Source organism: Girardinichthys multiradiatus, chromosome 23 (assembly GCF_021462225.1).
Source record: "Girardinichthys multiradiatus isolate DD_20200921_A chromosome 23, DD_fGirMul_XY1, whole genome shotgun sequence".
In the NCBI taxonomy this organism is placed as follows: Eukaryota; Metazoa; Chordata; class Actinopteri; order Cyprinodontiformes; family Goodeidae; genus Girardinichthys; species Girardinichthys multiradiatus.
In genome coordinates, this window is record NC_061815.1 from 19,383,035 (window position 1) to 19,409,181 (window position 26,147).

Consider the following 26,147-nt stretch of genomic DNA (forward strand, 5'->3'; position numbering starts at 1 on the left):
ACTGATGGTATCTGCATAAAGGCGTTAATGTGTGGGCCAAGTCAGGAAATTGATGAAAGAGCAAAATTAAAGTTGACCTCACATAAGAGATGCACCGATAAGCATGAAACATCTGGGTCTGCTTATCTGTGCAATGAAAAGTAATCCTAAATGCTTAAATGGAAGGCAAGTGGACTTTTTGTCTTGACGTGTGACCAGAACTAACATGCCAGCATCGTTAGGTGACACGTTTGTATTGTCAAGTGACAACGGCCCAACATTAACTGAAAGGAAGGTAGGGCCAGTGACTCGTGTGACCTTAACAACCCCATTTGTGTGAATTTTCTGACCACAACTTTTACAAGCATGATCCTTATTCAGAACTAAAGAAGCATTTTAGAAAAGAGGCGAAACAACTTCAAGACACAAGAGAGATCCAGTTACCTTCTATTTAGGCACCTATGTGTCATGTCCTCAATGACTCAATCTCCACCAACATAATGACATGCAATGATTCAGAAACAGTGAAAAACATAATGATAATTTTTTATTATTTTGCAATGAACAAGTCAATCACAAATCATCACTTCAAAAATTCCAGATCCGGATTTGAAAGGGTCGAACACTTTAATTCACATTTTTAACTTTGACAGCTTGCCACTTTCTCCTCTGATAAGACAAAAGCAACTCAACTTATCCCCACACACCCATTTCTCCTTACAGTCCATTTGATACTGGATTCTGTTCTCATACACTAAGAGAGGCAGAGAGGCTGCACCACCTGTATAGCTGGTGCAGAAACTTATTAAAACCATTGCTGACCTGTTTTTAGAAAACAGAAGCTGGACACAGAAAGACCCTAATTTTCTGGCCTTAAAACCCCTGAGCCTGCAGGATAAAGTCAAGCTGAGGAAATTGCCCACCCTTATCTTCAACACTAATGTGCCATTTAGCAAAGACCCAAAACACTATAGGATATACTGGTTTCCCATTGCAACTAAACCTACCGGGTATGGGATGGTAGCTTCCATAGAGATGTTCTTATTTGAACAAAAATTTGTAAAAATAATTTAAATAAAAGAATAAAATTACCCAAATAAACATTTCATTTGGAATTTGTTAATTACAGTGCTTTGGATCACTTTGGGCTTGCGAGACGTAAAGCCGGTTACATGAAAAAAAATTCTAAATGCGTCAAAGAGCTTTTGCGATTTCGTTGTTTGTTTTATAAATAAATATTGTTTAATAGCAAATATAAAAAGAATTGTAACATTACATTTTTAAAAACTACTAGAGGGATTAATATCCCTATAAATACATTTAAATAAATAAATTAAACTTATAAATATAACATTTACTGTACAGAAAAAAAGAAAAAGATGTGCAGGAAAATACAAAATGTTTTCTCATGAGAGAAAAAAAAAGAGTCCAGATTGAGCTATCCTTGCTGTTTAAAGTTTTTAGTTCCACTCGAAACATTTTCTTTTCAAGAAGCAGAGCAGAGTCCAAACATCATCCCTCCGTCTTTTTTTCTTCGTGCCAATCCCATCTTCAGTCCATCTTCTAAACCATCCGGTATTTCATTTCCAAGAAGGTGCCCTCTACTCTTTTGGACGTCTGTGGGGATACCGATCAAGTCACTCACAGCCGATCTGATACCAAACCATCTGAGCGCTCTCAGTTCGCATCTAGTTCATGGCTCGCCATGGACCTCCTATCGCAGCACGCTTCTGTTTTTCCAGTTTGAGGTAGAATTTCTGCATTTTATGCCTAATATGACAGAGGGAAAATGATTAATTAAATGAAGCACAAAGAAGCTGCTGGGTGATGTCTGTGACTATAGGTCAGTTCTGAACCACTCACCTCTGCTTGTGTCTTCAGTTGTTGGACGCCAGCCCTAACTTGACCTTCTCCTCACTCTCTACATCATATGCTCCACGCTTGTGAAACCTGAAAACAAAAAAAGGGGGCTTAGTTGGATTATTTCACTTACTTTTTGATTCTTGTTTATGGCGACGGGTGTATGTTTTACTCACCTTAGCATTAATAACAGGCCGATGATGACGAGGCAGACAGATGAAAGCACCACAGCTATCACCGCTAAAGCCGTGGTTCTGCTGTAGCCCTCTGTGGTATGCACAGGCAGCATAATAAACTGGCACCTTTCACCAGAGTAATCTGTGTGGCACCTGCAAACAAAACAAGGCATCCATCAAGTTAATATCACGATATGTTATTTATGTTGATGATATCCAGGTGTTTGCAAAGCTTTGGTACTTACACACAGGATGGGGCACGGATTTCCTTCTGGTACTGGCAGGTGCCATGAATGCAGAAATCCTTGTACTTTTTGAGGCAGGGATTCCTCTTGTTCCCCTTGCCTTTCCCCTTCTTTCTCCCCTTTCCCCTTTTTTGCGTTCCCTCTGTATTTTTGGCCTCCAGGACAGATGATGGATCTTTTGGTTTGCTTGACATGGCCACTAAACCAATAAAGACAAAAAAAACTATGAATGAAGTCCAGTCTTCCAATTCCTTACTGTCCCCAGAAAAATCTCCCTCAAAACTAAGGAAAGAGCTTGCAATTTACACGACTACACAAATAATGCAAAAAAGAAAGACCACATAAGTCCAGATTTTGCCAACTTTCATGTTTTGGGATAAAGACTCAAGCTTGTCATGTATTTCATCCTGATAAACCTCACTTCAAATTAGTAAAGTGCATGCACTTTGTCTGACATGGCAACTGAACCAATAAAGCCAAAAATCAGTCTGGTCTTAACAGGGTTGCAAATTCTCACTCATGTGGAGTAAGCCTCACATGTTTCATCTATTGTCCAGACAGATCTCACTCCAAGTAAGGAAAATGCCTGCCCTCAAAGCAAAACACTTTTATCCACACTGCTGTTTGTGACTGTGTAAACACAGCGGCATTCACACAGTTCTCTCCGAGCTCCTGATCTCTTGCAGTCTTTGGTGGTACTAAGTACTTTACAATTGTTTAGTCAGGCACTCCATGAAAACGTCTAGTGTTTAAAAGCAAATAAAGATATGCACCTTAATAATGACTGAAACAATGACTACACAGCTTGTTCAGCTGCTTTCATGACAAAGCCTTATTGGAAGAGCTACTCAGAAGTTTGTCACTTGGATTACCAACGGCATGCAAAAAATAATAATAATAATGATTTTTTTTAAATAGCTAAAGAGGCTGCCTTACTTCGTGGCCCATCCACGTCATAGTCTCCAGACATTTCCTCGTCAGCATCATCATCGTAGTAATATTCATCATCATACTCCTCTTCTTTGCCTTGCTGGCCATGCTGCACTGTCGTGGGACCTGTGCGCTCCTCCTCTACCCTCCTGTCCCTGGTTGTGTCCAAAAGATTGAACACAGTCGTGCGCCGCTGCCTGTCGCCCTCAATTCTGTCGACTGCAGCCCCGCTGGCCATTCTGGACATAACTGGAGGAGATAGGGAGGGGGGAGAGAGAGAGCTTGATTTAATGGAAAAGAAAAACTGGAAAACACAAGCAGACGCTACTCCTCTACAGGTAGAAGGAATGAACTGAGATCTACCTGGGCGGAGCTCACTGGGCAAGTTAAGACATGTTGCCCACAGGCAAGCGCCAGGTACGATTTGGAAGGGATTGTAATTAAACTACTGATACATGTTTGGTAATGAGTAAAAAGCTTATTTGAGCTTTGCTCCAGATCACTACAACAGGTAAAAACCAATGTCAAGTATTTCTGCGGTTTAGGAACCAAATGTTGCCAGAGGCAGGACCCAAACACGCACACCCCCAAATTGCATGGACACACTCTTAGCTAATGTCAAGGCAAGAATATGAGTTAAAAATAAATGTATCCAGTTACATAAAGCTTGATCTAAAATAGACAGATGACCCCTTTAGCTTCAGGACAGCTTGATATAACAGAGATTAGCGATTTAAGATTGCATTTTTTTAAAATAAAACGTTTAGATGATGAGATTTACATTAAAAAGTCAACTAATGGTTAGGGCATGGGGGGGGAAACTGATGTCAAACATATTGTTCTATTTGTACAAAATCCTTTATACAGGAACTCACCCAAGTAGTGAACAAGCAGAACCGCAACAGTGAAAATCCTCATGGTGTCCAGCGTTTGAACAATAACGGCGTGTTCAGATTGAAAACGATCAACGGGTTGTATTCCAGTAAATATCCTGTCTTCTCCAGTTTTTCCCCTCTGGCTGTCCTTTTTTTTATTCTTATTTTTTGTCTTTTTAGGTTAATTCCGCCTGTTTGTGAGCGGTAGGTGAGGTTGGAAAGTCGGAGCAGCTCTGCTGTCCCAGCTGCTTGGAAGGGCAGGACTGAGACACGGTAGTATAATAAGTGCTGTTGACCACGCCTCCTCCACCTCCTCCACCTCCTGCTGTCAACACAGCCCGCGTTCGGCTGGCTCTCCCAGGGCGTGGACAGGAAATCTGTGGGGGTGCCGTGGACTGTCCGCTCCCCCTTCCGGAAGTTATATCATAAAACCTTAAAATTGACTTTATTTTGAAAAACCAACACACAACTTCGTTTAATTAATTAGTGACTACTCCGTCACGGACCAGCTCTCCGTCGTTCTCCGTCAAATTACGGAACAACTCCGATTTTCTGGTCCATTCAGGTCCGTCTTGCGCCGGCCGGGTCAACCAGTGTACCACATGCTTTCTATGGGCTCCAAGGAACTTGGAGCGGACATATGTTGCATTTGATTGACAGTAATGTAGTTAATTAATATAACTTTTACCTTAATGCGTAATGTTTCAGATACGTTTTGAACAGACCGACGGCAGCCCACCGCTGGCTTTCATCTGTTAAAAAGTTATTTTACAGCTTTGAACAACAATGTCTGTTAAAACTTTCATTTACAGTAATGTGCCTTAAATTACTTCATGTTTAAGGACTTTCAACCACTACCCACATTTAAAAATTAGGTGCAACCAAGACACACTGACAGATGCAAAACATGCATTCATATTCAATAAAGAAAAATGTTCTTTCCAATGAGGCTTGGGTGTCAGATTAAAAGTACCTTTTGAAAATCACAACCTTTAAAAAAGTATTAAGTACACTTTTGAATAAGCCAACATCTCTGTATTGAAATGCTTTTTTTGGTCTGATGTAACATTGTAATTACATTTCATTACCTGTAAATGAAAAATTTCATAATTAACAGAAATAATGGCTTAAAAACATCAGTTCGTGTTTTATTTCACATATATATATATATATATCTGTTTGTAAAAACTGTGCCTAAACTATCCTTGAAAAATGTAATACTAATAGTGTCTTGTGAAAGACTAAAACACAGTCTGGCTGCGCCGCCTCTTGGTAAAGCTGTGAACTGCACCCAACCTGCTTTGAGACGGCAGTGCATTTGGTTCCCATCTCTTTATATTTCTACTAGTAGATGACACTGCTTTAAATAGCCCACTCTAAGTCAAATTAGATGATCAAAAATCATCAAATCTCTCCTGGATTAAAGATAATTTACATCATGATGAGAAGTAGATGCGCTTATAGGACGAAATGCTTTTTTCATGATTGTCTAACAAGAACATGATTTTGTCCCCTGTAAATCATCTACCACTGACATGTGTTTGCTCAAATTTTAGACACATTTTCAAAGATCTAAATACACGTAGCACAAAACTGGCCCATTGTGGCCATACCATAGAGATCATTGAATCACAGTTATCAACAGGCTCTTCTGAATCACAGAAGCCTGATGCTTTGCAAAACAGCATAACAAAGAAAAACATTATGTGTAAAAGATAGATGATAAATTAACGTCTCCAGATATCGGCATGGAGGCTCAAGCTTAGGCACAAAAAGATCTTCCAAATGCATTTTGCTCCTAATAAGCAATATGTACAAAGCTGTTTAAGGATGACAAAGTCAATGTTTTTAGGGGCCCATCATAAGGTCCCAATCGCAGTCTCATTCAAAATTTGAGGGCAAGGCGCAAAAGATGTGTGTGAGCAAGGTGGCCTACAAAATGACCCGCTTACAGCAGATCTGTCAGGAAGAATGGGAATAAATTCCAACAAAATTTTGAGAATTTTGAGAGCTATACTCTAAAGAGGCGATAGCTGGACCGTACAGAGGTTGCAAAGGCAGTCCAACTACACTAGGATGACCCATCAATACTTGGCATTGCTCAAAGATTTCTGTGTCTTTCAGCACAGTCTCAAGATCATGAAGGAAATTCCAAGAGAGCTCTAGTGGAGCTGGGCAGAGCCACTGGAGGTCCTTAATCCATCAGTAGGACCGATATCTGCTCTTTTGTGCGAAAAGGAACAGGACGAGTCCTGCCAGAGCCCTACAAAGTGACCTTCAGCAGGCCACCGATGTGAATATCTGTGACTAAACGACAAGAAACAGACTTCATGAGGGTCACCTGGGGGCCTGACGTCCTCTAGTGGGCCTAGTTCTCCCTGCCCAGCACCAGGGATCTCAAATGGCATTTACCAGAGAACACCAGAATTGGCAGGTTCACCACTGGCGCCCTGTTCGTTTTCACAGATGAGAGCAGGTTTACTCTGAGCTCATGTGACAGACATGAAAGGGTCTGCAGGAGCTGTGGTGAACGTTATGCCATCTGCAACATTATTCAGCATGGTTGGCTTGGTGGTGGGTCAGTGTTGGTTTGGGGAGGCATATTCAGGGAGGCACAGACCTGTACAGGATAAAAGATGGCACCCTGACTGTCATTAGGTATCTGGATGAAATCCTTAGACCCATTGTTAGACCCTTCGCTGGTGCAGTGGGTCCTGGGTTCCTCCTGGTGCATGATAATTGCCTGGCCTCATGTGGCAAGAGTATCCAGGCAGTTTCCAGAGGACAAAATAACTGATACCGTCGAATGGTCTTCACTGACCTAAATCCAATAGAACATCTCTGGAACATCATGTTTAGGTCCATCACATGCCACCAGGTTGCACCTCAGACTGTCCAGTAGCTCAGTGATGCCCTGGTCAGAATCTGGGAGAAGATACCCTGGACACCATACATCATCTCATAAGGAGCATGCCCCAAAGTTGTCAGGCATGCATACAAGCACATGGGAGCCATACAAACTGCTGAGTATCATTTTGAGTTGCGTTGTAATTACAGTTCAGCAAATTGGATTAGGCTGCTACATCGGTTCTTCAGTTTAAATTTCTCTGCGACTTCGGATTAAGCCCTTTGTGGGTTGATAGTTTTCATTTTCATCAAATCATGTTAACCATAACACTAAGACATTCTCCATTCTATATCAGTGTAGATATCAAGCATGATTTTTCATTTTACATTTATATTATAGTTATCCATAACAATTTTTTGTTGATGTTTTGATTTTGACACATGCACTTTTGAATAAAACCCCTCTGAATTTAGTTAACATTTTTATTAAACAGAATGTTTTATCCTTTGTCAATCTGCTCTCCAGTATAAAAGCACAGAAAGCTGACCTGGGTTAATTATTCATTGTAAAGGGATGCTCCAGACATATGACCACTCAAAGCACTTTACAGTAGAGCCACATTCACCCAATCACTCTCACAAACTCTCACGGATTGGTAGGCAACTTGGGGTTAATGGGCACATTAATGTGGCAGGAGGAAGCTGGAATCAAACCCACAACTTTCAGATTAAAAGATGACTACTCCCACAGTCGCCCATAGTCAGGTTATCTGCTCTGTTTGTTTTACAGTCAGCTGCTTACAGCAACTTGTGACCTAATTTGTACAATTTTGAAACAGTGTTACTTTCACGAGAGTGATTAGTACAGCTATAGTGCTATGATTTCCACACAATGACTGTTTGGACTATTTTTTAATGCGGTTTTCAAACTTTAAAATCTTTGTATTCCCTTGACATTTACTCTTGGATAACATAGCGGCCTATCATTTGTATTGCGTTGATGTTTCTGTGCAGTAAGTGGCAGTAATGGGTTATAATGAATTATTTGTCCAATACTTATCAATCAATAGAAGAAGAGTTAATGTCTTACATCGCGCGTGATTGAGCTGACCTGGTCACGTGAGTTTGTGTGAAAAAGGGAAGGAGGGGGGGAAGAAACATGGCCGACCAAACATTAGAGGTAAACACAGCTGTTGAGGATCATGTAGAAAAACCAGAACCAGAAGAGTCAGATGTTTCTGGTCCGGCGACCGAAGATGAACCCGACGGCGGTGAGTGTCGGGACTCCCCCAAGAGGTCGCATCCAGCCGCCGCAGAGAGCAGCTGGTCGGCTCCGATCCTGTCTCTGGCTCGGAAGGCCACGGAGACGATCAGCAGCGGGATGAGCTACGCAGCTGCCCCCAGAAAAGCCTCCCAGGACTCCGCTGTGGGTTCTTCGAGCGACACGGAGGCCGTGAATCATCTGAACAGCTCCTCAGAAACTCTTCAAGGTAGACTGCAACTATTTCAGACTTTATTCAATCCACCAGTAATAGTTTGTTCCCAGTTGCAATTACTAGGACTGTTACTTCCTCTAGTTTCTGGCAGTATTTGTCAGCTGTGACAACACATGACTTTGTGGGCATGAAATGGAGCTTGTGATCTGATGATATGCGGTTCGGTCACGGTGTCTCTGCTTGTTATGGTCAAGTTGTACTAATGCAACGTTTTGTTTACAGTTGTAACCCCCAAAGACCCCATGGCAATAGAGAGATCCAACCTACTCAGCATGATGAAGTTAAGCATCAAAGTATTAATCCAGTCCTCTCTGAGCCTGGGCAGGACTCTTGACTCCGAGTACCCTCCTCTTCAGCAGTTTTTCCTGGTCCTTGAACACTGCCTCAAACATGGTCTTAAAGGTGAGCTATCTGTTAGAGAGAAGCAAGATTGATTTTCTGTGATGACAACTAAAGTCAGCATAAGTGACTTTTACATTTGGTGTTCTTTCAGCCAAGAAATCCTTTATTGGTCAGAACAAGTCTATATGGGGACCTCTGGAGCTTGTTGAGAAGTTGTGTCCAGAGTCTGCCAACATTGCCACAAGTGCCAGAGACCTGCCTGGAATTAGGTATGTTGTCACGGGATTCCTACACAGACTGGAAAAGTATGGAGTTTACGGATTTTTACGGCTGGATAAGTATAGAGGAAAATGGATTCTGGAAAGATCCCATTGTCAAAATATCCATATATGTATTTGTCCAAAATGTGTCTACTGTCTACCAGTGTGTCAGTCCATCAGTCTTCCTAACCTTCCACCTGTTCCACTATTGGTTTATCTGTCTGTTCATTCCTCTACTCATCCATTCAACCATCAGTCTGTCTTTTCAACAGTCTTAACTTTTGTCAGCCCACTCATCCATCCATCCATCCTGTTTTCTCCAATTTAATATTTAAAAACTGATCATTGCAAAAATATCTGCTGTAAATTCATAGCAAACTCTGGAAATCTGAGTCTGGAATTGTTCAGAAAATACTGACATAAACACGCGTAGGAACCTTGGTTGCTGCAAATCTTTCTTTCTCTGCCAAAACCGCTGACCAAGTCGAGAATCCTTTTCGACCCGTATGCTTGTGCTGCTCTTCTCCAGAACGGGTTTAGGGAGGGCACGGGCCTGGCTGCATTTGGCGCTCATGCAGAAGAAAGTAGCAGACTACTTGAAGGCCGTGCTCGACCACAAAGACCTCCTGAGGTTTGTGAAGTCAAGCAGGAAGAATCTACTCTGCAGCATGAACATTTGACCCATATGTTTTCAGGTATAATGGTGTCATTTTGTTCCTCCTTGTGTACATTTTAATCCCCTAGTGAGTTTTATGACTCTGGAGCCTTAATGCTGGAGGAGGAAGGAGCAGTGATGGGAGGGCTGCTTGTTGGACTCAATGTCATTGATGCTAATCTGTGTATTAAAGGGGAGGATCTAGATTCTCAGGTCAGTATTCAACAAAAAAGCCCAGTTTAAATCCCAGTTTTAAAGTTTATTTGATCTCTCATTTACATTAAGGTGGCAGTCATTGACTTCTCTCTCTACCTGAAAGATCCAGCCAGCAGTGAGACACCTAAAGAGTAAGTGTATTTAAATTGCTCTGTGTTGTCAGTTCAACTTTAACTGTAACATTCATCTCAACGGTGTTATCATATGGTCAAAAGTTGATTTCTTACCAATGTTTTTTTTTTCTATCAGCGATGCCAAGATGACAGCCATACTAGATCAAAAGCACTACATCGAAGAACTGAATCGGCACCTGAGTGGCACCGTCACCGACCTCCAGGCGAAGATGGACTCTCTAGAAAAGACCAACAGCAAGCTTGTAGAGGAGGTTTGCAGTATGCACGCTATTGCTTTTGTGTTTTTACTTGACTAACTGTAAATGCAATAAATACTTGTACTCTTCTCAGCTGACAGCAGCAACAGACAGAATCAACGCTCTGCAGGAGGAACAGGAGCAGCTCAGACAGGAGAATGATTCCATCTTGTTGACGAACCAAAAAAAGGAGGAGGTTTGAGAGTATTTTAAACTAAGAGATTCAAAGCTGCTCCAAATTTAAAAAAGAGGCTACAGAAATAAACCACGATGTTTTTTCTTAGGCAGCACTTCAGGACAGCCAGGTGGAGCTGGAGACATACAAACAGACCCGACAAGGTTTGGATGAGATGTACAATGTGGTGTGGAAACAGTACAAAGAAGAAAAGCGTATTCGCCAGGTTTGTCCCTGATGAGCTGCTGTAAAATGATCAAACACTTTGTAGGACTGTCCTTCTGTAGAAGCGAACAATGATTTCTGTTTTATTAGTTTAAGTTCAATATGACAGACCAACACGAAGTAGCACATAATTGTGACGTGAAGCCAAAATCATACATGGTTTATAAAAAGTTTTCACAGAAACTTGTTGGAACATTTCTGTGAACTTTATTATTTATGTCTTTCCCCAGATTCTTAATTGGGTTTAGGTCTGGACATTGACTGAGCCATTCAAACACATAAATATGGTTTGCTCTATACCAGGGGTGGCTAAACCTTTTTTGACGTGGGTCAAAATTGAAAGTGCTCATGGGCCACAAAAATATACATTTTTTATAAATGCAATATGTTTATGAAACAAATAAAATAGTCTTATTTTTTTGGGAAATGGATCTGTACATCATTTCAGAACCAAAATCTGAAAAAGATTCTTTAGGTGTGCCCTATTAATAGAAAGGTGTATAGTTTCCAAAATTTTAGGGGTGTTGAATGATTTTTGTTTAGTATATTCTAGGCAGCAAGAACAGGATTTGGGCCACTGTTACTTTCAAAACATTTGTAGCCAAGTTTAATAAATCAAGTAAGTGCAGATTTTGGTGCACCCAGGTCTGCTTTTGAGTAAAAGTCACTGGATATTTGTGGACCAATTTACTATAAAATGAATGATGAAAATTTGTGTTGCACCTAACAGTTTCAATTTTATAAAGATTCCAATTTGTCATTAAAAACTTATTTAAAAGAAAAATCTCTATCATCAGCCTGTACTGACGAACTAAATCTAGAACTTTTTTGTACTGTGGTACTAAAAGCAGCTCAAAGTGCCGAACAGAATCGGACCCGCTGTCAACCCTAAGTCTTTGCAGCTTCTAATAGGTTTCCTTCTATTATTGAGCTGTATTTACTCAATCTTTTTAAAATAAACCCTAAACAGCTTCCCATACCTGCTGAAGAAAAGCATCCCCATAGCATGGCACTCCCTCAACTGTGCTTCCCCCTAACTGGGTGATTATCTCTGCCACATCATGTAAATAGGTCACAAATTTCAGATTTGGCCCTATTTGACCTGAACACCTTTAGACCTGCAGGTCGTTCGCTAATGTTCTCCAACATGCCTCTGAGGCCTTCACAGAACAGCTGGATTTATACTGAAAATTGATGATGGTGGACTTCCTTTGCTGATTTGGTAACTTCTGAATGCAGCTGAATGTATTTATGGGGGGGTTTTAGTGTTAAGAGGGTGAATGAAATGTAAATGTTTTTTCAGATTTTTGTAAAACAGTTTATAAAACCATGAATCAGTTTCCCCCGTGTCACAATAACGCACTACGTTGTGTCAGTTTGTCTCATAAAATCAAAATAAATTAAGTCGACGGTTGCGGTTTTAACTTGATAAAACGTTTCAGACCATGTGTTTTTGAAGACTCTTACAAGGCACACAAATACATATTATATGTATTTGTGTAGTCTTAAACTCTATTTGACTCTGCTGTTATGTGTTTAAATGTCAGGAGTTGGAGCGTGAACTGGAGCTCCAGGTGGGCCTAAAGAAGGAGATGGAGGTGGCCATGAAGCTGCTGGAGAAGGATATTCACGAGAAACAGGACACTTTGGCGGCCTTACGGCTCCAGCTCGACCAGGTCAAGACTCTCAACCTGCAGATGTTCCACAAAGCACAGGTAGAAACAGATTAGTATGCTGTGTTTCACCCCACCCACACAGTACACACATTTATATAACCTGGATGGTCTCCTAGGAATCGGGGCGACAAGCAGAGAAAAAGCAGGCGGAGGCGGTGCAGCTGGAACAGAGGATAAATGAGATGGAGAAAGCCATGGTGGAACTAGAACAGCGGTATGCAGTTGTGCTTGTGGGTTTTGTTGATGTCCTGTGTTAGAGTACACCGGGTCGGTTAATTTGTCCTCTTGACATTTCAGACTGCAGAAATCAGAGCAGGAGCGTAGACAAACCGACCTGTCAGACAAAGATATGAGGGTGGAGCTGGAAGGAAAGGTCGATGGTTTCCAGAAACAGCTAACAGACCTCGATACACTAAGGTCAACATCCACACACACACACACACAAAGAGGAATATAACATACGTAGGGCACTGTATGGTCTAATGATTTGTAAACTGTAATACTTGATAACAGGTTAACAGAAGATCGAAGTTCAGAAAAGAAGTAATTTAAATGCTGATCTGAACATTTACCTTTTAATAGTACGTGATTAAAATGAACTGCAACTCTTTTCTACACAGAACGGGTTTAGAAAACGAGCTGCGTGCCGAGAGAGAAGAGAGACAAAGCTTGCAGAAAGCTCTCCAACGGGAACAGGACAACAGTACGGAACTCCGCACCCAGCTGCAGCAGCTCCAGGGTCTCCACACGGTCAGTTTCGCTTACCAAATGCAGGTCCATCTCTACAAATTAGAATATTATTAGAAAGTTGAGTTATGTTAGTAACTCGGTTTAAATTACTTATTAAAAAAGTGGATACATTTCAAGTTTCTAGATGATAATGACTTACAGCTAAGAAAAAACACCCCAAATTCAGTGTCTCAGAAATTATGGCTTTATGATCTACACAATGATAAGTAAGATGGTTCACTTAACCATTTTTCTGCAGTCAGTCATTCACACCCTGCACAAGGAGGGTAAGTCTGAATAGATGATCGCTAAAGAAGCTGGCTGTTCATAGTGCTGCATCTAAGCATATAAATGCAGCTTAATTGGAAGGAAAGGATGCACAAACAGCCTTGAGAGAACTGTGACGCAAAGCCTGTTCGACTTTTTGTTTTCCGCTATCGTTATGAGGATGCACCTGTATTCACAACCCCACTTCTAATAAAGTTGAGACGTTGTGTGAAACGTAAATAAAAACAGAATACCGTGATTTGAAAAACCTGTTCAACCTATATGCAACTGAACACACTAAAAGGACAAGATATTTCATTTTCACACTGATAAACTTGAGTTTTTTCTTTTTTTGTGTGCAAATATTCACTCATTTTGAGCTTGATGCTTGCAACACGTTCTACAAAAGCTGGGACAGGGGCAACAAAGGACTGGGAAAGTTGAGGAATGCTCAAATACCATTTGGGACAATCCAGAGGTGAACAGGGTATTTGGAAACAGGTGAGACACATGAATACGTATAAAAAGAGCATCCCTGAAAGGCTCAATCGTTCACAAGCCAGGATGGGGCGAGGTTTACCACTTTCTGGACAACTGCGTGAGCAAATAGTTTACAGTTTAAGAACATTTCTCAACATACAATTGCAAGGAATTTAGGGCTTTCATCATCTACGGTCCATAATATCAGCAAAGAATCTGAAGAAATCTCTGCATGTAAGCGGCAAGGCAGAAAACCAACATTGAATGCTAGTGACCGTTGATCCCTCAGGAGGCACTGCATTAAAAACCGCCATCATTCTGTAACGGATATTACCACATGGGCTCAGGAACACTTCAGAACCCATTGTTGTCGCTATAAATAAAGTGTAAGTTAAAAGTGAAAGTCATGTATCAACAAAACCCAGAAACATCGCCAGCTTCTCTGGGCCAGAGTTCGTCTGAGATAAGCTGCCACAAATATGACAGTGGAGACCCTGAACTGTTGTACATCAAGCAAGAATGGGAAAGACTTCCACCTACATAGCTTCAACAATTAGTGTCCTTTGTTCCCAAATGCTTACTGAGTGTTGTTAAAAGGAAACGTGATGTAACACAGTGGAATGTGTTGCAAGCATCAAATTCAAAATGAGTGAATATTTGAAAAAAAAAAAAAAAAAAGGTTTCAGTTTGAACATTAAATATCTTGTCTTTGTAGTGTTTTCAATTGCATAAATGTTAAAACAGGATTTGAAATCATTGTACTTTGTTTTTACATGTCTGAACTTTTTTTTATAGCCTTCAGGAATGTTATTTGCCAACAGAATTTCAAGCTTTGCCGTATAAAAAAATATATAGGGGAAAAAAGCAACTTCCAAATAGTCTCATTCAGCCTGAAAGTATTGTCCACTCGCCCGATGAGGCACCGTTCCGCATCTAATCTTCAGATGTTGCCCTGAAAACCTATTTTTTAGGATGCAAAGTTAGTAGGTTCCTTTTTAAGCTGGAAACACCTGAGTAGAAAAGAACTGAAAAACATTTTTATTCATTCAAAACATTTTCCTTTGCTTTTAGTCAACTGCTTTAAAAGATGGGAACTAAGGGAGAAATAAATTCAGTGTGGATGAACTCTGGAACTAGTCCTCAACATGAAGCATTTTTTAATGGACTCGTATTTTAACAATACAGTAAAGTTATCAACTATTCTGATAGTTGTTACATTAAGATATCATGGAAATTTGGTGAACACCAAATAATCCTGATCCCATACCCCCTGATCTTGCTGAAATGTATTTTCTGTTCCTGGTGCAGGAACTGCAGGACTTGAAGAAAGAGAAAAAGCAGCTGCAGCAGAGATGTGAACAGCAAGAGCATACACTACAAGAGATGGGCTTACATCTGAGCCAGTCAGTACTTTCACCTAGATCATTTTTTTTCCTCCACAGTAATCCAAATCGTTTTCCTTCACCCACTGTTTGATTGTTCTCATCCCTATCAAAGGTCTAAACTCAAGATGGAGGATTTCAGGGAGGTTAACAAGGCCCTGAAGGTACAGTATTAATGGTGCTGGAAGCTTTAAGCAAAAAGAGGAAAAACCCTGACTTTCAAACGCACCTCCACAGGGCCATGCATGGATGAAAGATGATGACGCTACGCATTGCAAACTATGCCAGAAGGACTTCTCCATCTCCCGTAGAAAGGTTGGTTTTTAAGCCATTCTTCTGTTGACATGCATTATGACAGAAATGTCAATTTAAGGTCTCTGTTTGCAGCACCACTGCAGAAACTGCGGCGACATCTACTGCAACAATTGTTCAGGCAACGAGCTAGCCTTACCGTCCTACCCTCGGCCCGTGAGAGTGTGCGACATGTGTCACTCGCTCCTGCTGCAGAGAAGTTCCTCTACAGGTTCCTGACAGAAACACCTACAACTTGACAAGTTTTAACAGACTTCCTAACACTGGAGAAACCCAACCGCTGAAGTTAGTAGCTTAAAGAGACTAATTATAACTGGGTTTGGTGTTCCATTGTTGGTTGACCTGAAATTCAGGAGCATTCACATGTCTGTATTAAACTTTTTAACGCCGACAGGATGAACTAAAGATTGCTAAGACTACCGGATCGTATAGACTAAAAGGTTTTAAACATTTCACTCGCTGTTGAATACTAAATAAAATGAGTTATAGAGAAGCACCAATCAATCTGAATCAGATGCGCACCGATCTACAGGTCAAACATGAGGGAGGACATGGAAAAACTCCTGAGTTTGTACTGCTAGGCACATGCTTTAATGTGTAAATGGAATAATCTTGTAATTTCCGTTGGAATCAAAATAACACCATCAAAGAACTTACAGCATCTTTTGTTGTGCATTACAGGCTTTAAGAAAAAGTTCAAATCTGAATCGGCAAGTCAGAACTAAAAGAAACTGTATTTGCCCAGAAGAGCCTGATTGGTGCAGCTCTAATTACCACACGTCTTTTGCATAACAGATAAAACTGGATGTATATTCTGTGAAACCGATAACAACTGTTAGGACTTCTGTTTGGTAGTTCATTTTGTTCGTTTTTTTTTTAACTTCAGCAGCCTCTGTGCTGGGTGCAGGTGTGTAAACTACTGTAAAATCTTGACAATAATCAAACTAAGAATGTATGAATTAGTTGATCCTGTCAACTTCTACAAACCCATTTATATAATCTAGGAATGGTTGACTTTTATTAATCTATTTGATAAATCAATAAAGCATGTTTTTCCAATGCTTATTTCATTCAGGTATTCCAGACTAGTTTATTCACTTTGTGCACAGAAAATACAAATAGCATTCAAAGCTGTAAAAACCTCCATGGTAGCGGAGTTTAGACTCATTTGCCATTCATGTAGCCCTCATCCCAACAACATAAAAGTCTATTGAACAGTCATAACATTAGGAAAAAAAACACCTGCACGCCATGAAGTCAGAGTTACATTTAAACTAAAACACTGAAGAAGCAAAATGAGTTCAAACATCCAAAAATACCAGATGGTTTTTCTGCTCACGCACTCTTTGTATCGTTTAAAGTCCACCAGCACGGGAAGAGCTAACCTTCAGAAACGGGGCAGATCTTTGGAGAACTAAACGTCACAGTTCGGGACAATGGAAAAATAATGTGGTTTTTGTAATGAGTCAGGTCTGAGAGGAATGAGGAAGACAACACCTCAGTTACATTTCTTGTGACAACAAATAATGATCTCACTTCTCTCTGTATATCACGCACTAACAAATAAAAAATACAAACCCCACCCCTCAGTTTTTTCAAAAACAACCTCACCTGGCCAGCCTATGTTAAACAAAGTGAGACATTTCCAGTCCTTCCAGCAAAATGCTGAGTTAAAAACATCAAATTAAGGGTTGAGAGTGAGAGGGAAAAAGAAAACTACATTCCCCATCCCCCACCAAGTCCATTCATTGAGCCTCTGCTTCCACCTCCACCACCGCCGTAGTAACTGCTTCCCATTCCGCCCTGGTTACCTAACAAGAGAAAGAATAAACACCATAGGACCCAAGAGTTCACTGAAAGTCATACACAGCAAAACATGTAACACAACTCTGTCAAAATGGGGAATATTTAGAGGACAAAAAATAATCAAGGATCAGACATAAGATACCTGTATAATTTTTCTAGATTGTTCACCCTGCTAAAACTAAATAATAAATGAGGAGAAAATGAAATAAAATGTGTAAAACTGTCAAAAGAAAACTGGGCTGCTTGATTTTTAAAGCACAGCGATACTTAATTTCAATTTGTTCACCAAAATGTGTTTTATTGTTCTTATAACCTACAACCTATTTCAAGTTTTGATAGCATGTAACACAAAAAGCATGTGACCATAACACTGTGGCCCAAATACATGCTGATTTTTTAAAGCATTTTTGGTATAAGAAGTTCTCATTTTACTAAAGAAAAATTAGTAAAGAAAAATAAAATAACTTATTCTCAAAACAAACTGGTAAAAAAAAAAAAAAAAGCAAAGACGGGTAAAAAAACATGGCAGCCATAATTATAAAAACAGAAGGAAAGTTAAAACAGAGCTGGGACTCACTATATTCACTGTAGCCGCCCATATTTCCCTGGCTGTTGTACCCACCAGAGTACCCCGAACTCAGCTGGCCACCACTGTAAGATGACTGGTTACCTGTGGAGGACAAACCATGATGGGACTGCGAGGACAATCAACCCTTGTTCATCTAATAAAAATGATCTGATTTGATGCTGTATTCTTTTTCTATCGCACAATAAAAGCATCATAATTATATCAAATCACAGCACTCTTCAAACATATTGGCACGCCTGGTAAAGCTGTGTAAAAAGCTTAAAATAAGTTATTGCTCATTAGTCTTTTACAGGACATTCTGACACTGATTAAATTAAGAAAAACAACAATTAGACAACATCTACTGGCAAACCTGTTGTTGAGGTATGCCCAGAAAAGCCCTTTTCTGTCCCAACCTCATAAATATAAATGTGTATTTTGGTTAACTCTACTGGGATTTTCCAGGTAAGTTTTGCATAAAACAAAAGATGAATATGTGAAAAACAGTCAATTCCTACAAGTATGTATATCTGAGGATCTGTGATTGCTTTAATGCTATTTACACTTCTTTGTCAGCAGTAGGTGTGGATAGGCTCCAATTCATATTAATCAGCCCCTTTTCCAAAACTATCACATATTCAGGCCAATAACCATAGTCAGTCCTATTACATACAGGCCAATTCAAATAAACTTTAATACAAAACAATCATTAAAAACAATCAACAATTTTAGTTTTAAAAAGGAAATCACACCTCAGCGTCTTTAGTAAAAGTTCCTTCTTGGCACGCGTCTCTTTTCATCATGAGATTTAATATAAAAATCTGGTTGTATTTGATTCAGTACAGCCATTAACATTTTACCACTGTAGTAGAAAACACTACATTTCTATAAATATGATCATAGCATGCCATGCAACCTTTCAATGGATTTATTTACTAAAAGATGAGGAATTAACAAAGTCATGCAATGTTAAACTAATGATAAACAACCCAGATACCTACTCATGCCACCCATCATTTGACTGCTATAGGCTCCATTACTGCCACCTGCTGTAGAGTTCAAGAACAGCTCCACATAGCGGTGCTCTGTAGGGACAAAGAAATCGTTACGATTGTGCAGCCTTTGAAGTGATGTTCCCTAAATCTAGTTATTTCAAAGTGGATTCTAGCAAACTCACGCATGTTGGCTTTGTCTTTGGACATCGCTGCAACAGCATCTTCATGTGTTGCAAACTCTACATCTGCTTCCCCAGTTACCCTCCCATCCGGGCCGATCTCAATATGGACCCGGACAGGATTCAATGGAGAGAAGAACTACAAAAGTGAGAAAAAGAAGTGTGTACTCATGATAAATTACAAGCTCAACACTAAAATGTAAGTGAGGAGTCTCCGTCTTACATTGTAGATATCCGTCTCTGTGGCTCTGTATGGCAGCCCCCTCATGTGGACACAGTGGCCTGTTGTGCTTTGAAAGGAAGAGCCGCCATCACCATACCGGCCATCTGATACACCTGCAAGTAGTCAGATTAACACGCGGTCTTACATGGACTTTACATCTTAATCTCGTTTGTTCTACCGTGGAGTGCAGGCAAAGAGACGTACAAGTTAGACGAAGTCATGGTAAACAGAAAGTAACTCCATTTTTTAAAAATAAATAATAAGGTAGAATCTGAGGTGGGTGGTTTTCTACATCTGAGGTCAGTTTAAAATAGAGAATCTGGTAAAAACCAGATTATTTATGAAATAAAAGCCTGATTTGGTTGTCATCTTGTGTGTTCCCACTACTCTTCAGAGAACTTGCGCCTACCTCCTCCATAGCCTCCTCGACGTATTCTGTCATAAGATCCTCCTCGGCCCATCATGCTGTAACCTCGTCCACCTGAGGGCCGGTCGTAGGGGCCCGGTCTCTGCATCCCCATAGGCTTCCTCTGGGGTTCGTAGTGGGTTCGAACCTCAGCGCGGCTGCTCTTGAATATCTCAATGTACCTGAGTGTATAGAGAGAAAACACTTGAGGCACGGGGAACAGATGAAACTGCATTTGCTTAATACTGGGCTATGCAGATGCTGTTATGATGTATTCCATTGGTAGTAATGCCTATGAGTACCTAACATTTGTTAATAAAAGCAATAAAATTATTTAATAACTGAGTTTAAGAAAGAAGAAATTTTCCAAATTAACAAGGACCTTGGTAACTTTTAACTTTTCTTATGGTTATCTGAGGCAATTTAGAAATCTGATGCATACTGCAGTTTATTCTTTGTCTCTACGACAGCCAGTGTCCTGGTTTTGGAGAGTCAGAGAGAACTCCAGCCTACTGAACTCCACTCCAAGCATTGCCTATGGCATTGGGCTCTAGAGCCATGTGTACATTTTGGCCCTCTGATTTTACCACCAGGGAGACTCCTAACCATTTAATCAACCTGGACTCAAATGGACTTTTATCTTAAAATTTGTCGGATTTTCCAATCGAGGTCTCATCTCATTTTTAAATAGAGCCCTAGCATTTATTTTCCCACTGAAAATCGTTGGCAGAGTTTGATATAGTATAGCAGTTTTTGTATGTGTGTACGTGTGTGTTCTAATTATGTTTAATAATCTAGATGTAGTGTCAGTTTAGCATTTGGTTCAGATGTTGAATGTGCACACCATAAGAAAAGCAACTTATCCAGCCAGCCAACCAACCATCCCCACCTGTGCCCTATTCTTTCCTTGTGTTTCTTTAGAGCCTTTTCAGCTATATCCTGTGAAGCAAACTGCACGAAGGCCTCCCCCGTACTCCTCCCCTGGATGTCCACCGGCAATGTTATCCCATTTGGCACGATTTCCAACCCTTCAACCCAAGGACAGATAACCCCAGCAGGGGACATATTAAATCACATGCCCAATAACAGTGAGAACTTTCTCTAAAGAGAGATAGAAAATTGTACATCACACATATACCAGTTCAGTTTTCACTGGCCATTTAAAGGAGTCACATATATTATACTCTGGGGATAAAGTAGAGATGACAGGATATAGTAAGCATATGGAAAGGAGGGAAGCGGGATTTGTGTGGGACACCAGGATAGTTTTGGAGTGTTGATGAACAGAACAGGAGCTTGGTGGGTGACATGAGCAAAATTACTGTTTTCCTGTGAGATACTATACAGTAGTCCTACACCGCAAATAAGGAAAATGTATTTAGGAGACACAGGCAGGGGAAAATGTGAAAAGAAATGAAGCTAAAATATGAGAGGTTTTATTGGTGTAAAGTAGAGATGCACCGAGAATTCGGCTGGGCGCTGGAATCGGACGATTTTCAAGGAACCCAATAAGTTCCTAGAAAATTGTCCGATGTGACCTTGTAGAAACTTAAGCCTCAGTTTCTACAAGGTCACACTAACCAAAACAGAAGGCCGAAGAACAGAAAACTTTAAATAGGCAATGTGTTTGTATATGTGGGGTGTTTAAGAATGAAGGGAGAGGAAGGAGAGATGCAAGAAGCCGTTTAAAAGGGGAACTATTTTCTACAGAGGGACGTCGGCTGTTCATTCAGGCTAAAACAAAAAGCTATAGTTTGAGGAGTAATGCTAATTTTTCTCTTTTGCCATTTTGTACTCGACTTTACTGGGTACAAAAAGGAGAAGTTTTAACCTGCATTCTGGAGGTTTTGTCAGACAGCTACAGGAGGGAATGTAACGGGAACGGATTACAGCCGATAAAGTCTGAATTTTGGAGCTTTCAACCTTTGAACCTTTTTGAAGTCTCACAGTCAAGGCTCTGCACTGCGGGGGAGACACACCAAATAAATCACTATTATAGGATGCTAAAGGCAATTTAAAATGTGAACTCTAAATAATTTTGTACCTATTAAATTGATAAAACCCTGCATTACACTGACCTGTTTTCTCACACACAGTTTGATGTTCTAATGACTGCTCACAGCAAAAACATTTTAAAAGCCATTTTATTATGACTTAATCAAAACCGGAATAGACTTTAACAAAAAAAAAAGGAAACAAAGGTATCAGAGACCAGAAACCGGACCCTAATCTTTAATCGGTGCATCTCTAGTGGACTACGATACAATCAGACCCGACTTAGAAAAGAAGCTGATGTGTGATTGGTCTATATGGAAAATGGTGTGAAGATGAAAAAGGGTTTTTACAAAACACACTCCAGACCCTTAACAAATGATCAAATACTAAAAAACTTAAGTTCAAACTTTCAACTGCCTTCCTTTTCTTGTTACTATTTCTGCCTATCTCTAATCATAAACCAAATCATTTCATTGTTCTGATCTCACATAACACTGTAATAGGCAAATATTCTAAAGATCACTTCTTGCACAGAAGCAGCAAGAATCAGTGCTATAAAAGAAAAGAATAAAGGAAGGAAGATGCAGCAATAATGTTTTAATTACTAACCCTAAAAGAATGTACAATAAACAACAAACAGAAGGTTTTACCTGAAAAAAACTGTACAATCTCCTCCTTGCTGCAGCCAAAGGGGAGGCCCCGGAGGCGCACAAGCCCATCTCCTGCTGTCTCTGGGCAGTTTGGGCCAGTGTGCTTCATGACCCAATCCATCTCCACATTGTTGGATTTAAACACTGTAATGCACAAGAGAAAGCATTTTTTAAGACAATATCTTGAAAAAAAAAAAAAAAAAGACTTCACAGCAGTCTGCGGTTGTACGCACCCTCTACGTATCTGTGACCCATGGTTTCTCTGTCCTTCTTCACTGCCATCTTCAGGTCTTCCTCCGTCTCCAGTTCCACAAACGCTTCTCCACTAGGGCGCCCCTCTCTTGTGTAGGTGAAGTGTATTCCACCTCCATTGCTCAGAATTTTGCAGCCTACAAAGATGTTTATGGAGAAGTGATAAAAACAATTACATTTTGCACTGCAGCAACCTATCACCCTACGATCAGGTTGAACAGTCTTTAGTTTATCCAACCCTGTACCAAACTCATTTGTAGACCCATTCATACGGAGTGTCTGCAATAATACATCAATACAAAGGTCCTGTAAACATCGCCTGACAGTCAAAATTCTGAGTGTCTTGTCTTTCTTGCAAAGTCCAACTCAGAATGCGAGCTGAGGGCCAATGAAGGCAGTAGGACACAGTCAGACACTGGAATCATTGGAGCAGCATGCCCAGGAAAAATAAAGATCTATTTGTGGTGAGAAACTCACTATGGAAAAGCTTTTACATTAGAAAGGGTTTTAGTTCAGTAAATATCAGATAGTAAAAAATACCAAGAGCAAAAGTTTGGTTATAAAAAGGAGAATATTCTGGTGGATGTCATGCACTTTGAAGATTTTTAACAACACAATAGACCAATTTAAATTTCAAAAGTTTATGTATTTCTCACAAAGAACTTGTCATTGCTGTGTGTGAACTGCTTGCTCAATTCTGATTATAAATTTAAAAAAAATGTGTTAAAGATTCATGTATCAGCGGTCATTGAAATTGACCTTCTGTTATGGGAGTAGTGTTGCTCCCTCTAGGATACATACCTGAGAAAAATCTCTGAACTTCGTCCACTGAACAAGACCAAGGCAGACCCCTGATTCTCACAACATATCCCTCATCAGCCATGACTGGTCCCAATCTCTAAAGGAAAAAAAAAAAAAAAAAAAAAAATTAACATGCTTATTCAGCATGTCTGTTAAAAAAAGAAGCAGATTAAGTGTAACATTTTGTGATTTATGCATCTTCATTTCTTAAATATCATCCTAGAAACACATACTTTAAAACCACTTTGCAGATGGTGTGTTTCCGTTACTAGAAAGATTCACATGTACGGCAGTTTTCATTAGCAGTGTTAAAACCCATGTTGTCAATTTAAATGCCATATACTTTAGACAACCAAATATGCTTAGAATTTCTTTCAAAGCACGAAATGACTGTAAAATATGAACTTTTAGAGAACATTGCGATATAACGGCTTTATAACAGCGCCCTCTGGAGTTAATTCTGTAGCATCCCATGCTATCTATCAAAGCTTAATGACTAGTATCTATGTGGTGTAAATCCTCCTCACGTCAAGAAACAAAACAAAAAAAATCGGAAAAAGCCCCACATAAAACATTATTATTTTTGTAATTTATATCTTTAACGTTTATTAAGAGCGCCAACTGGGAGCAGTTCTGTTGCGACAGAAAATTGTAACCAACTCCGAGCATTCAATCGACATTTTAATTTACAACTGACGCCTTACGATCGATGCTGGATGCTAGGTTGACTCCTAATGTTCTAAATAAAATGATTTACACCTTCAATTGTTTTGAATAAAGTCCGTGGCCTACGGCACGCTCGCGCCGCACCCGGATACAAGAACAATAGCGGTGCTTTTAACCAGCGCCATGTTCTTAGCTTCAGTGGCTAGCATTTGTAAACTAACGCTACGGTACAATTACTGACCTCATTTCACAAACTATATTCTATTATCACTATAAGTAAAATACGCCACTGTTTAGCAATGAAACCATGTAGCAAAACGGCCTATAAATTCAAACAGTTACCTGCTCAGCCGTAAATGCAACACGCCGGAGTTCTATGGCAGGATCTACGCGATGCGGCTGAAAACTCGCGCTGTGTTGCCAGAATTCTCCAGTTATCCCCCTTTCAGGACGTCCTTTCAAGATATAACAGGGAGAGTCTGGGTCTAAACAGCAACCCAACGGTCAAGTTATGGACACATTTCTGCCAAATATAGTTTTATAAAAGAGATTTAAATAAAAGAACGGCACAAGATTCTAACCTTTGTCAAATCTCCAGAAACATCTTAAAATTACACAAAGTGTGGGTTTCTCTCTGTGCCTGGCAATCCCTGCCAGGATGACGTTGCGGCCCGAGGCCCAGTTTGGCCTGGCCTTCAGCATCTCCTGGCCTACAAATCAGAATAACACTGTTTACAGTGATTATTACCATCTATTGCTGTTTTTCTTTTCTTGTAGTGTATTTAACATGTTGCATTTTACAATCCCTGCTTATCCAAGTAAATGCAAAACACCACAATAAATTCCCAGAAACATTCATAGCATTCCTTACACCAAAAATCCCCAGAAGATATTTCAGTTTTTGCGATATACAGGTGTAACAGTAACATAAGTACAACTATGCAACTGTATACAACTAGATTATCTGTAAGTTGTAAAAATGTTGGTTTTGGAAGCAGCAGTGAGGAATGTTTACATGTTACAATCCCATTCATGGCAATTTTAAATCCTAAAAACTAGGGAACTGTCACAGGGGATTTGCAAAGGGGGAAACTTTTGAAATCAGTCAGACCCTTGTCATATTGCCTCATCCTATTTAAGTTCTTTAGTAGCCAATCGAAAGACACTGTAACATTGTCATATATGTATCTCTAAGTAGGAGGAAGCTTTTACAAACTCAAGTAATTCAAATCATATATTTGAGGAACTTGTTTCTTTTTCTAGAATGGTGTATTTTTTTTAGCCTTATAGTAATTTCTTAAATGCACTTAAATGGTATTTAGAATTTTAACTGATAAATATTTATTATCACACACTTTAAAATTTTGTTCAAGTTTTAAAAGTTTAGGTCTATTACAATAGAAAGTCTGCACATTGGCGCAGTTGGTAGCACTGTTGCCTTGCAGCAAGAAGGTCCTGGGTTCGATTCCCGGCCAGGGGTCTTTCTGCATGGAGTTTGCATGTTCTCCCTGTGCATGTGTGGGTTCTCACCAGGTACTCCAGCTTCCTCCCACAGTCCAAAGACATGCCTGCTAGGTTAATTGGTCTCTCTAAATTGCCCTTAGGTGTATGAATGAGTGTGTGCATGGTTGTTTGTGTGTTGCCCTGCGATGGACTGGCAACCTGTCCAGGGTGTACCCTGCCTCTCGCCCATAGACTGCTGGAGATAGGCACCAGCTCCCCCGCGACCCACTATGGAATAAGCAGTAGAAAATGACATGACAACAGAAAGTCTTCGACTACTGACAGAATTAATAGAATTTATATATTTTTGTCAAAGACATATTATCATCTTAATTGAAAGCAGGAGCCTTTAGAAAGTTTTGTATCAAGCCAATAAATTTATAGGTTTATTTTGAAGATATTCTTCACTCGAGGAAAAAACAAAACGTTGACTAAATTAAAATAAAAAATCAAAAGAAAACAATAACGCTCGTCAGTTTAGGACAATTTGACAAATTCTCTTATGCTCATAGTGGAAAAGCAATTAATTGACACCTTTAATTATGCCTGTTTGCATTTAAAGGTTCATTAGCGTGTTTTTGTGTTTGTAAAAAAATTACACATAGA

The 26,147-nt window shown here is 39.9% G+C and overlaps 3 protein-coding genes across 4 annotated transcripts; 1 reads left to right on the forward strand and 2 right to left on the reverse strand.

The window, feature by feature from the left end:
• Positions 1 to 513: 513 nt before the first annotated feature.
• hbegfa (heparin-binding EGF-like growth factor a) lies at positions 514 to 4,321 on the reverse strand. Its single transcript, XM_047352771.1, has 6 exons — positions 4,066 to 4,321; positions 3,197 to 3,439; positions 2,261 to 2,459; positions 2,016 to 2,168; positions 1,843 to 1,929; positions 514 to 1,749 (listed from the first exon to the last, which is right to left on the reverse strand). The coding sequence occupies exons 1-5, from the start codon at positions 4,106 to 4,108 to the stop codon at positions 1,857 to 1,859; spliced, it is 711 nt and encodes a 236-aa protein (XP_047208727.1). The 5' UTR covers positions 4,109 to 4,321; the 3' UTR covers positions 514 to 1,749; positions 1,843 to 1,856.
• A 3,713-nt stretch (positions 4,322 to 8,034) lies between these two features.
• Positions 8,035 to 16,567, forward strand: rufy1 (RUN and FYVE domain containing 1). The gene is made up of 17 exons (XM_047353740.1): positions 8,035 to 8,402; positions 8,631 to 8,810; positions 8,902 to 9,019; positions 9,540 to 9,641; positions 9,755 to 9,878; positions 9,951 to 10,012; positions 10,131 to 10,266; positions 10,346 to 10,447; positions 10,536 to 10,652; positions 12,199 to 12,366; positions 12,444 to 12,541; positions 12,625 to 12,744; positions 12,948 to 13,077; positions 15,112 to 15,206; positions 15,301 to 15,349; positions 15,423 to 15,500; positions 15,573 to 16,567. Exons 1-17 carry the CDS (start codon positions 8,072 to 8,074, stop codon positions 15,714 to 15,716), a joined length of 2,154 nt encoding a protein of 717 aa, XP_047209696.1. The 5' UTR covers positions 8,035 to 8,071; the 3' UTR covers positions 15,717 to 16,567.
• Positions 16,559 to 24,489, reverse strand: hnrnph1 (heterogeneous nuclear ribonucleoprotein H1). Of its 2 annotated transcripts, none has more exons than XM_047353741.1 (11): positions 24,381 to 24,489; positions 23,373 to 23,469; positions 22,553 to 22,708; positions 22,320 to 22,463; positions 20,564 to 20,702; positions 19,678 to 19,856; positions 19,269 to 19,381; positions 19,049 to 19,184; positions 18,873 to 18,956; positions 17,881 to 17,973; positions 16,559 to 17,308 (listed from the first exon to the last, which is right to left on the reverse strand). In XM_047353741.1, exons 2-11 carry the CDS (start codon positions 23,452 to 23,454, stop codon positions 17,214 to 17,216), a joined length of 1,221 nt encoding a protein of 406 aa, XP_047209697.1. In that variant the 5' UTR covers positions 23,455 to 23,469; positions 24,381 to 24,489; the 3' UTR covers positions 16,559 to 17,213. The 2 variants fall into 2 exon arrangements, with proteins under 2 accessions (XP_047209697.1, XP_047209698.1); XM_047353742.1 differs by having other exon boundaries at positions 16,559 to 17,312; positions 24,381 to 24,486.
• Between the last annotated feature and the right edge of the window lie 1,658 nt (positions 24,490 to 26,147).

What these genes read in the sequence shown, in the direction of transcription:
- hbegfa (XM_047352771.1), bottom strand. Translation starts at nt 4,108, where the DNA reads ATGAGGATTTTCACTGTTGCGGTTCTGCTTGTTCACTACTTGG. An exon ending in TCTGCTTGTTCACTACTTGG is followed by an intron (nt 3,440 to 4,065) that starts GTGAGTTCCTGT and finishes TATCTCCTCCAG; the next exon opens with TTATGTCCAGAATGGCCAGC. An exon ending in GGCCTGTTATTAATGCTAAG is followed by an intron (nt 1,930 to 2,015) that starts GTGAGTAAAACA and finishes TTTTGTTTTCAG; the next exon opens with GTTTCACAAGCGTGGAGCAT.
- rufy1 (XM_047353740.1), top strand. Translation starts at nt 8,072, where the DNA reads ATGGCCGACCAAACATTAGAGGTAAACACAGCTGTTGAGGATCATGTA. An exon ending in GACCACAAAGACCTCCTGAG is followed by an intron (nt 9,642 to 9,754) that starts GTTTGTGAAGTC and finishes TTAATCCCCTAG; the next exon opens with TGAGTTTTATGACTCTGGAG. An exon ending in GGGAGGATCTAGATTCTCAG is followed by an intron (nt 9,879 to 9,950) that starts GTCAGTATTCAA and finishes ATTTACATTAAG; the next exon opens with GTGGCAGTCATTGACTTCTC.
- hnrnph1 (XM_047353741.1), bottom strand. Translation starts at nt 23,454, where the DNA reads ATGGCTGATGAGGGATATGTTGTGAGAATCAGGGGTCTGCCTTGGTCT. An exon ending in CAGAGACGGATATCTACAAT is followed by an intron (nt 19,185 to 19,268) that starts GTAAGACGGAGA and finishes TCACTTTTGTAG; the next exon opens with TTCTTCTCTCCATTGAATCC. An exon ending in TCAAATGATGGGTGGCATGA is followed by an intron (nt 17,974 to 18,872) that starts GTAGGTATCTGG and finishes TGTCCTCCACAG; the next exon opens with GTAACCAGTCATCTTACAGT.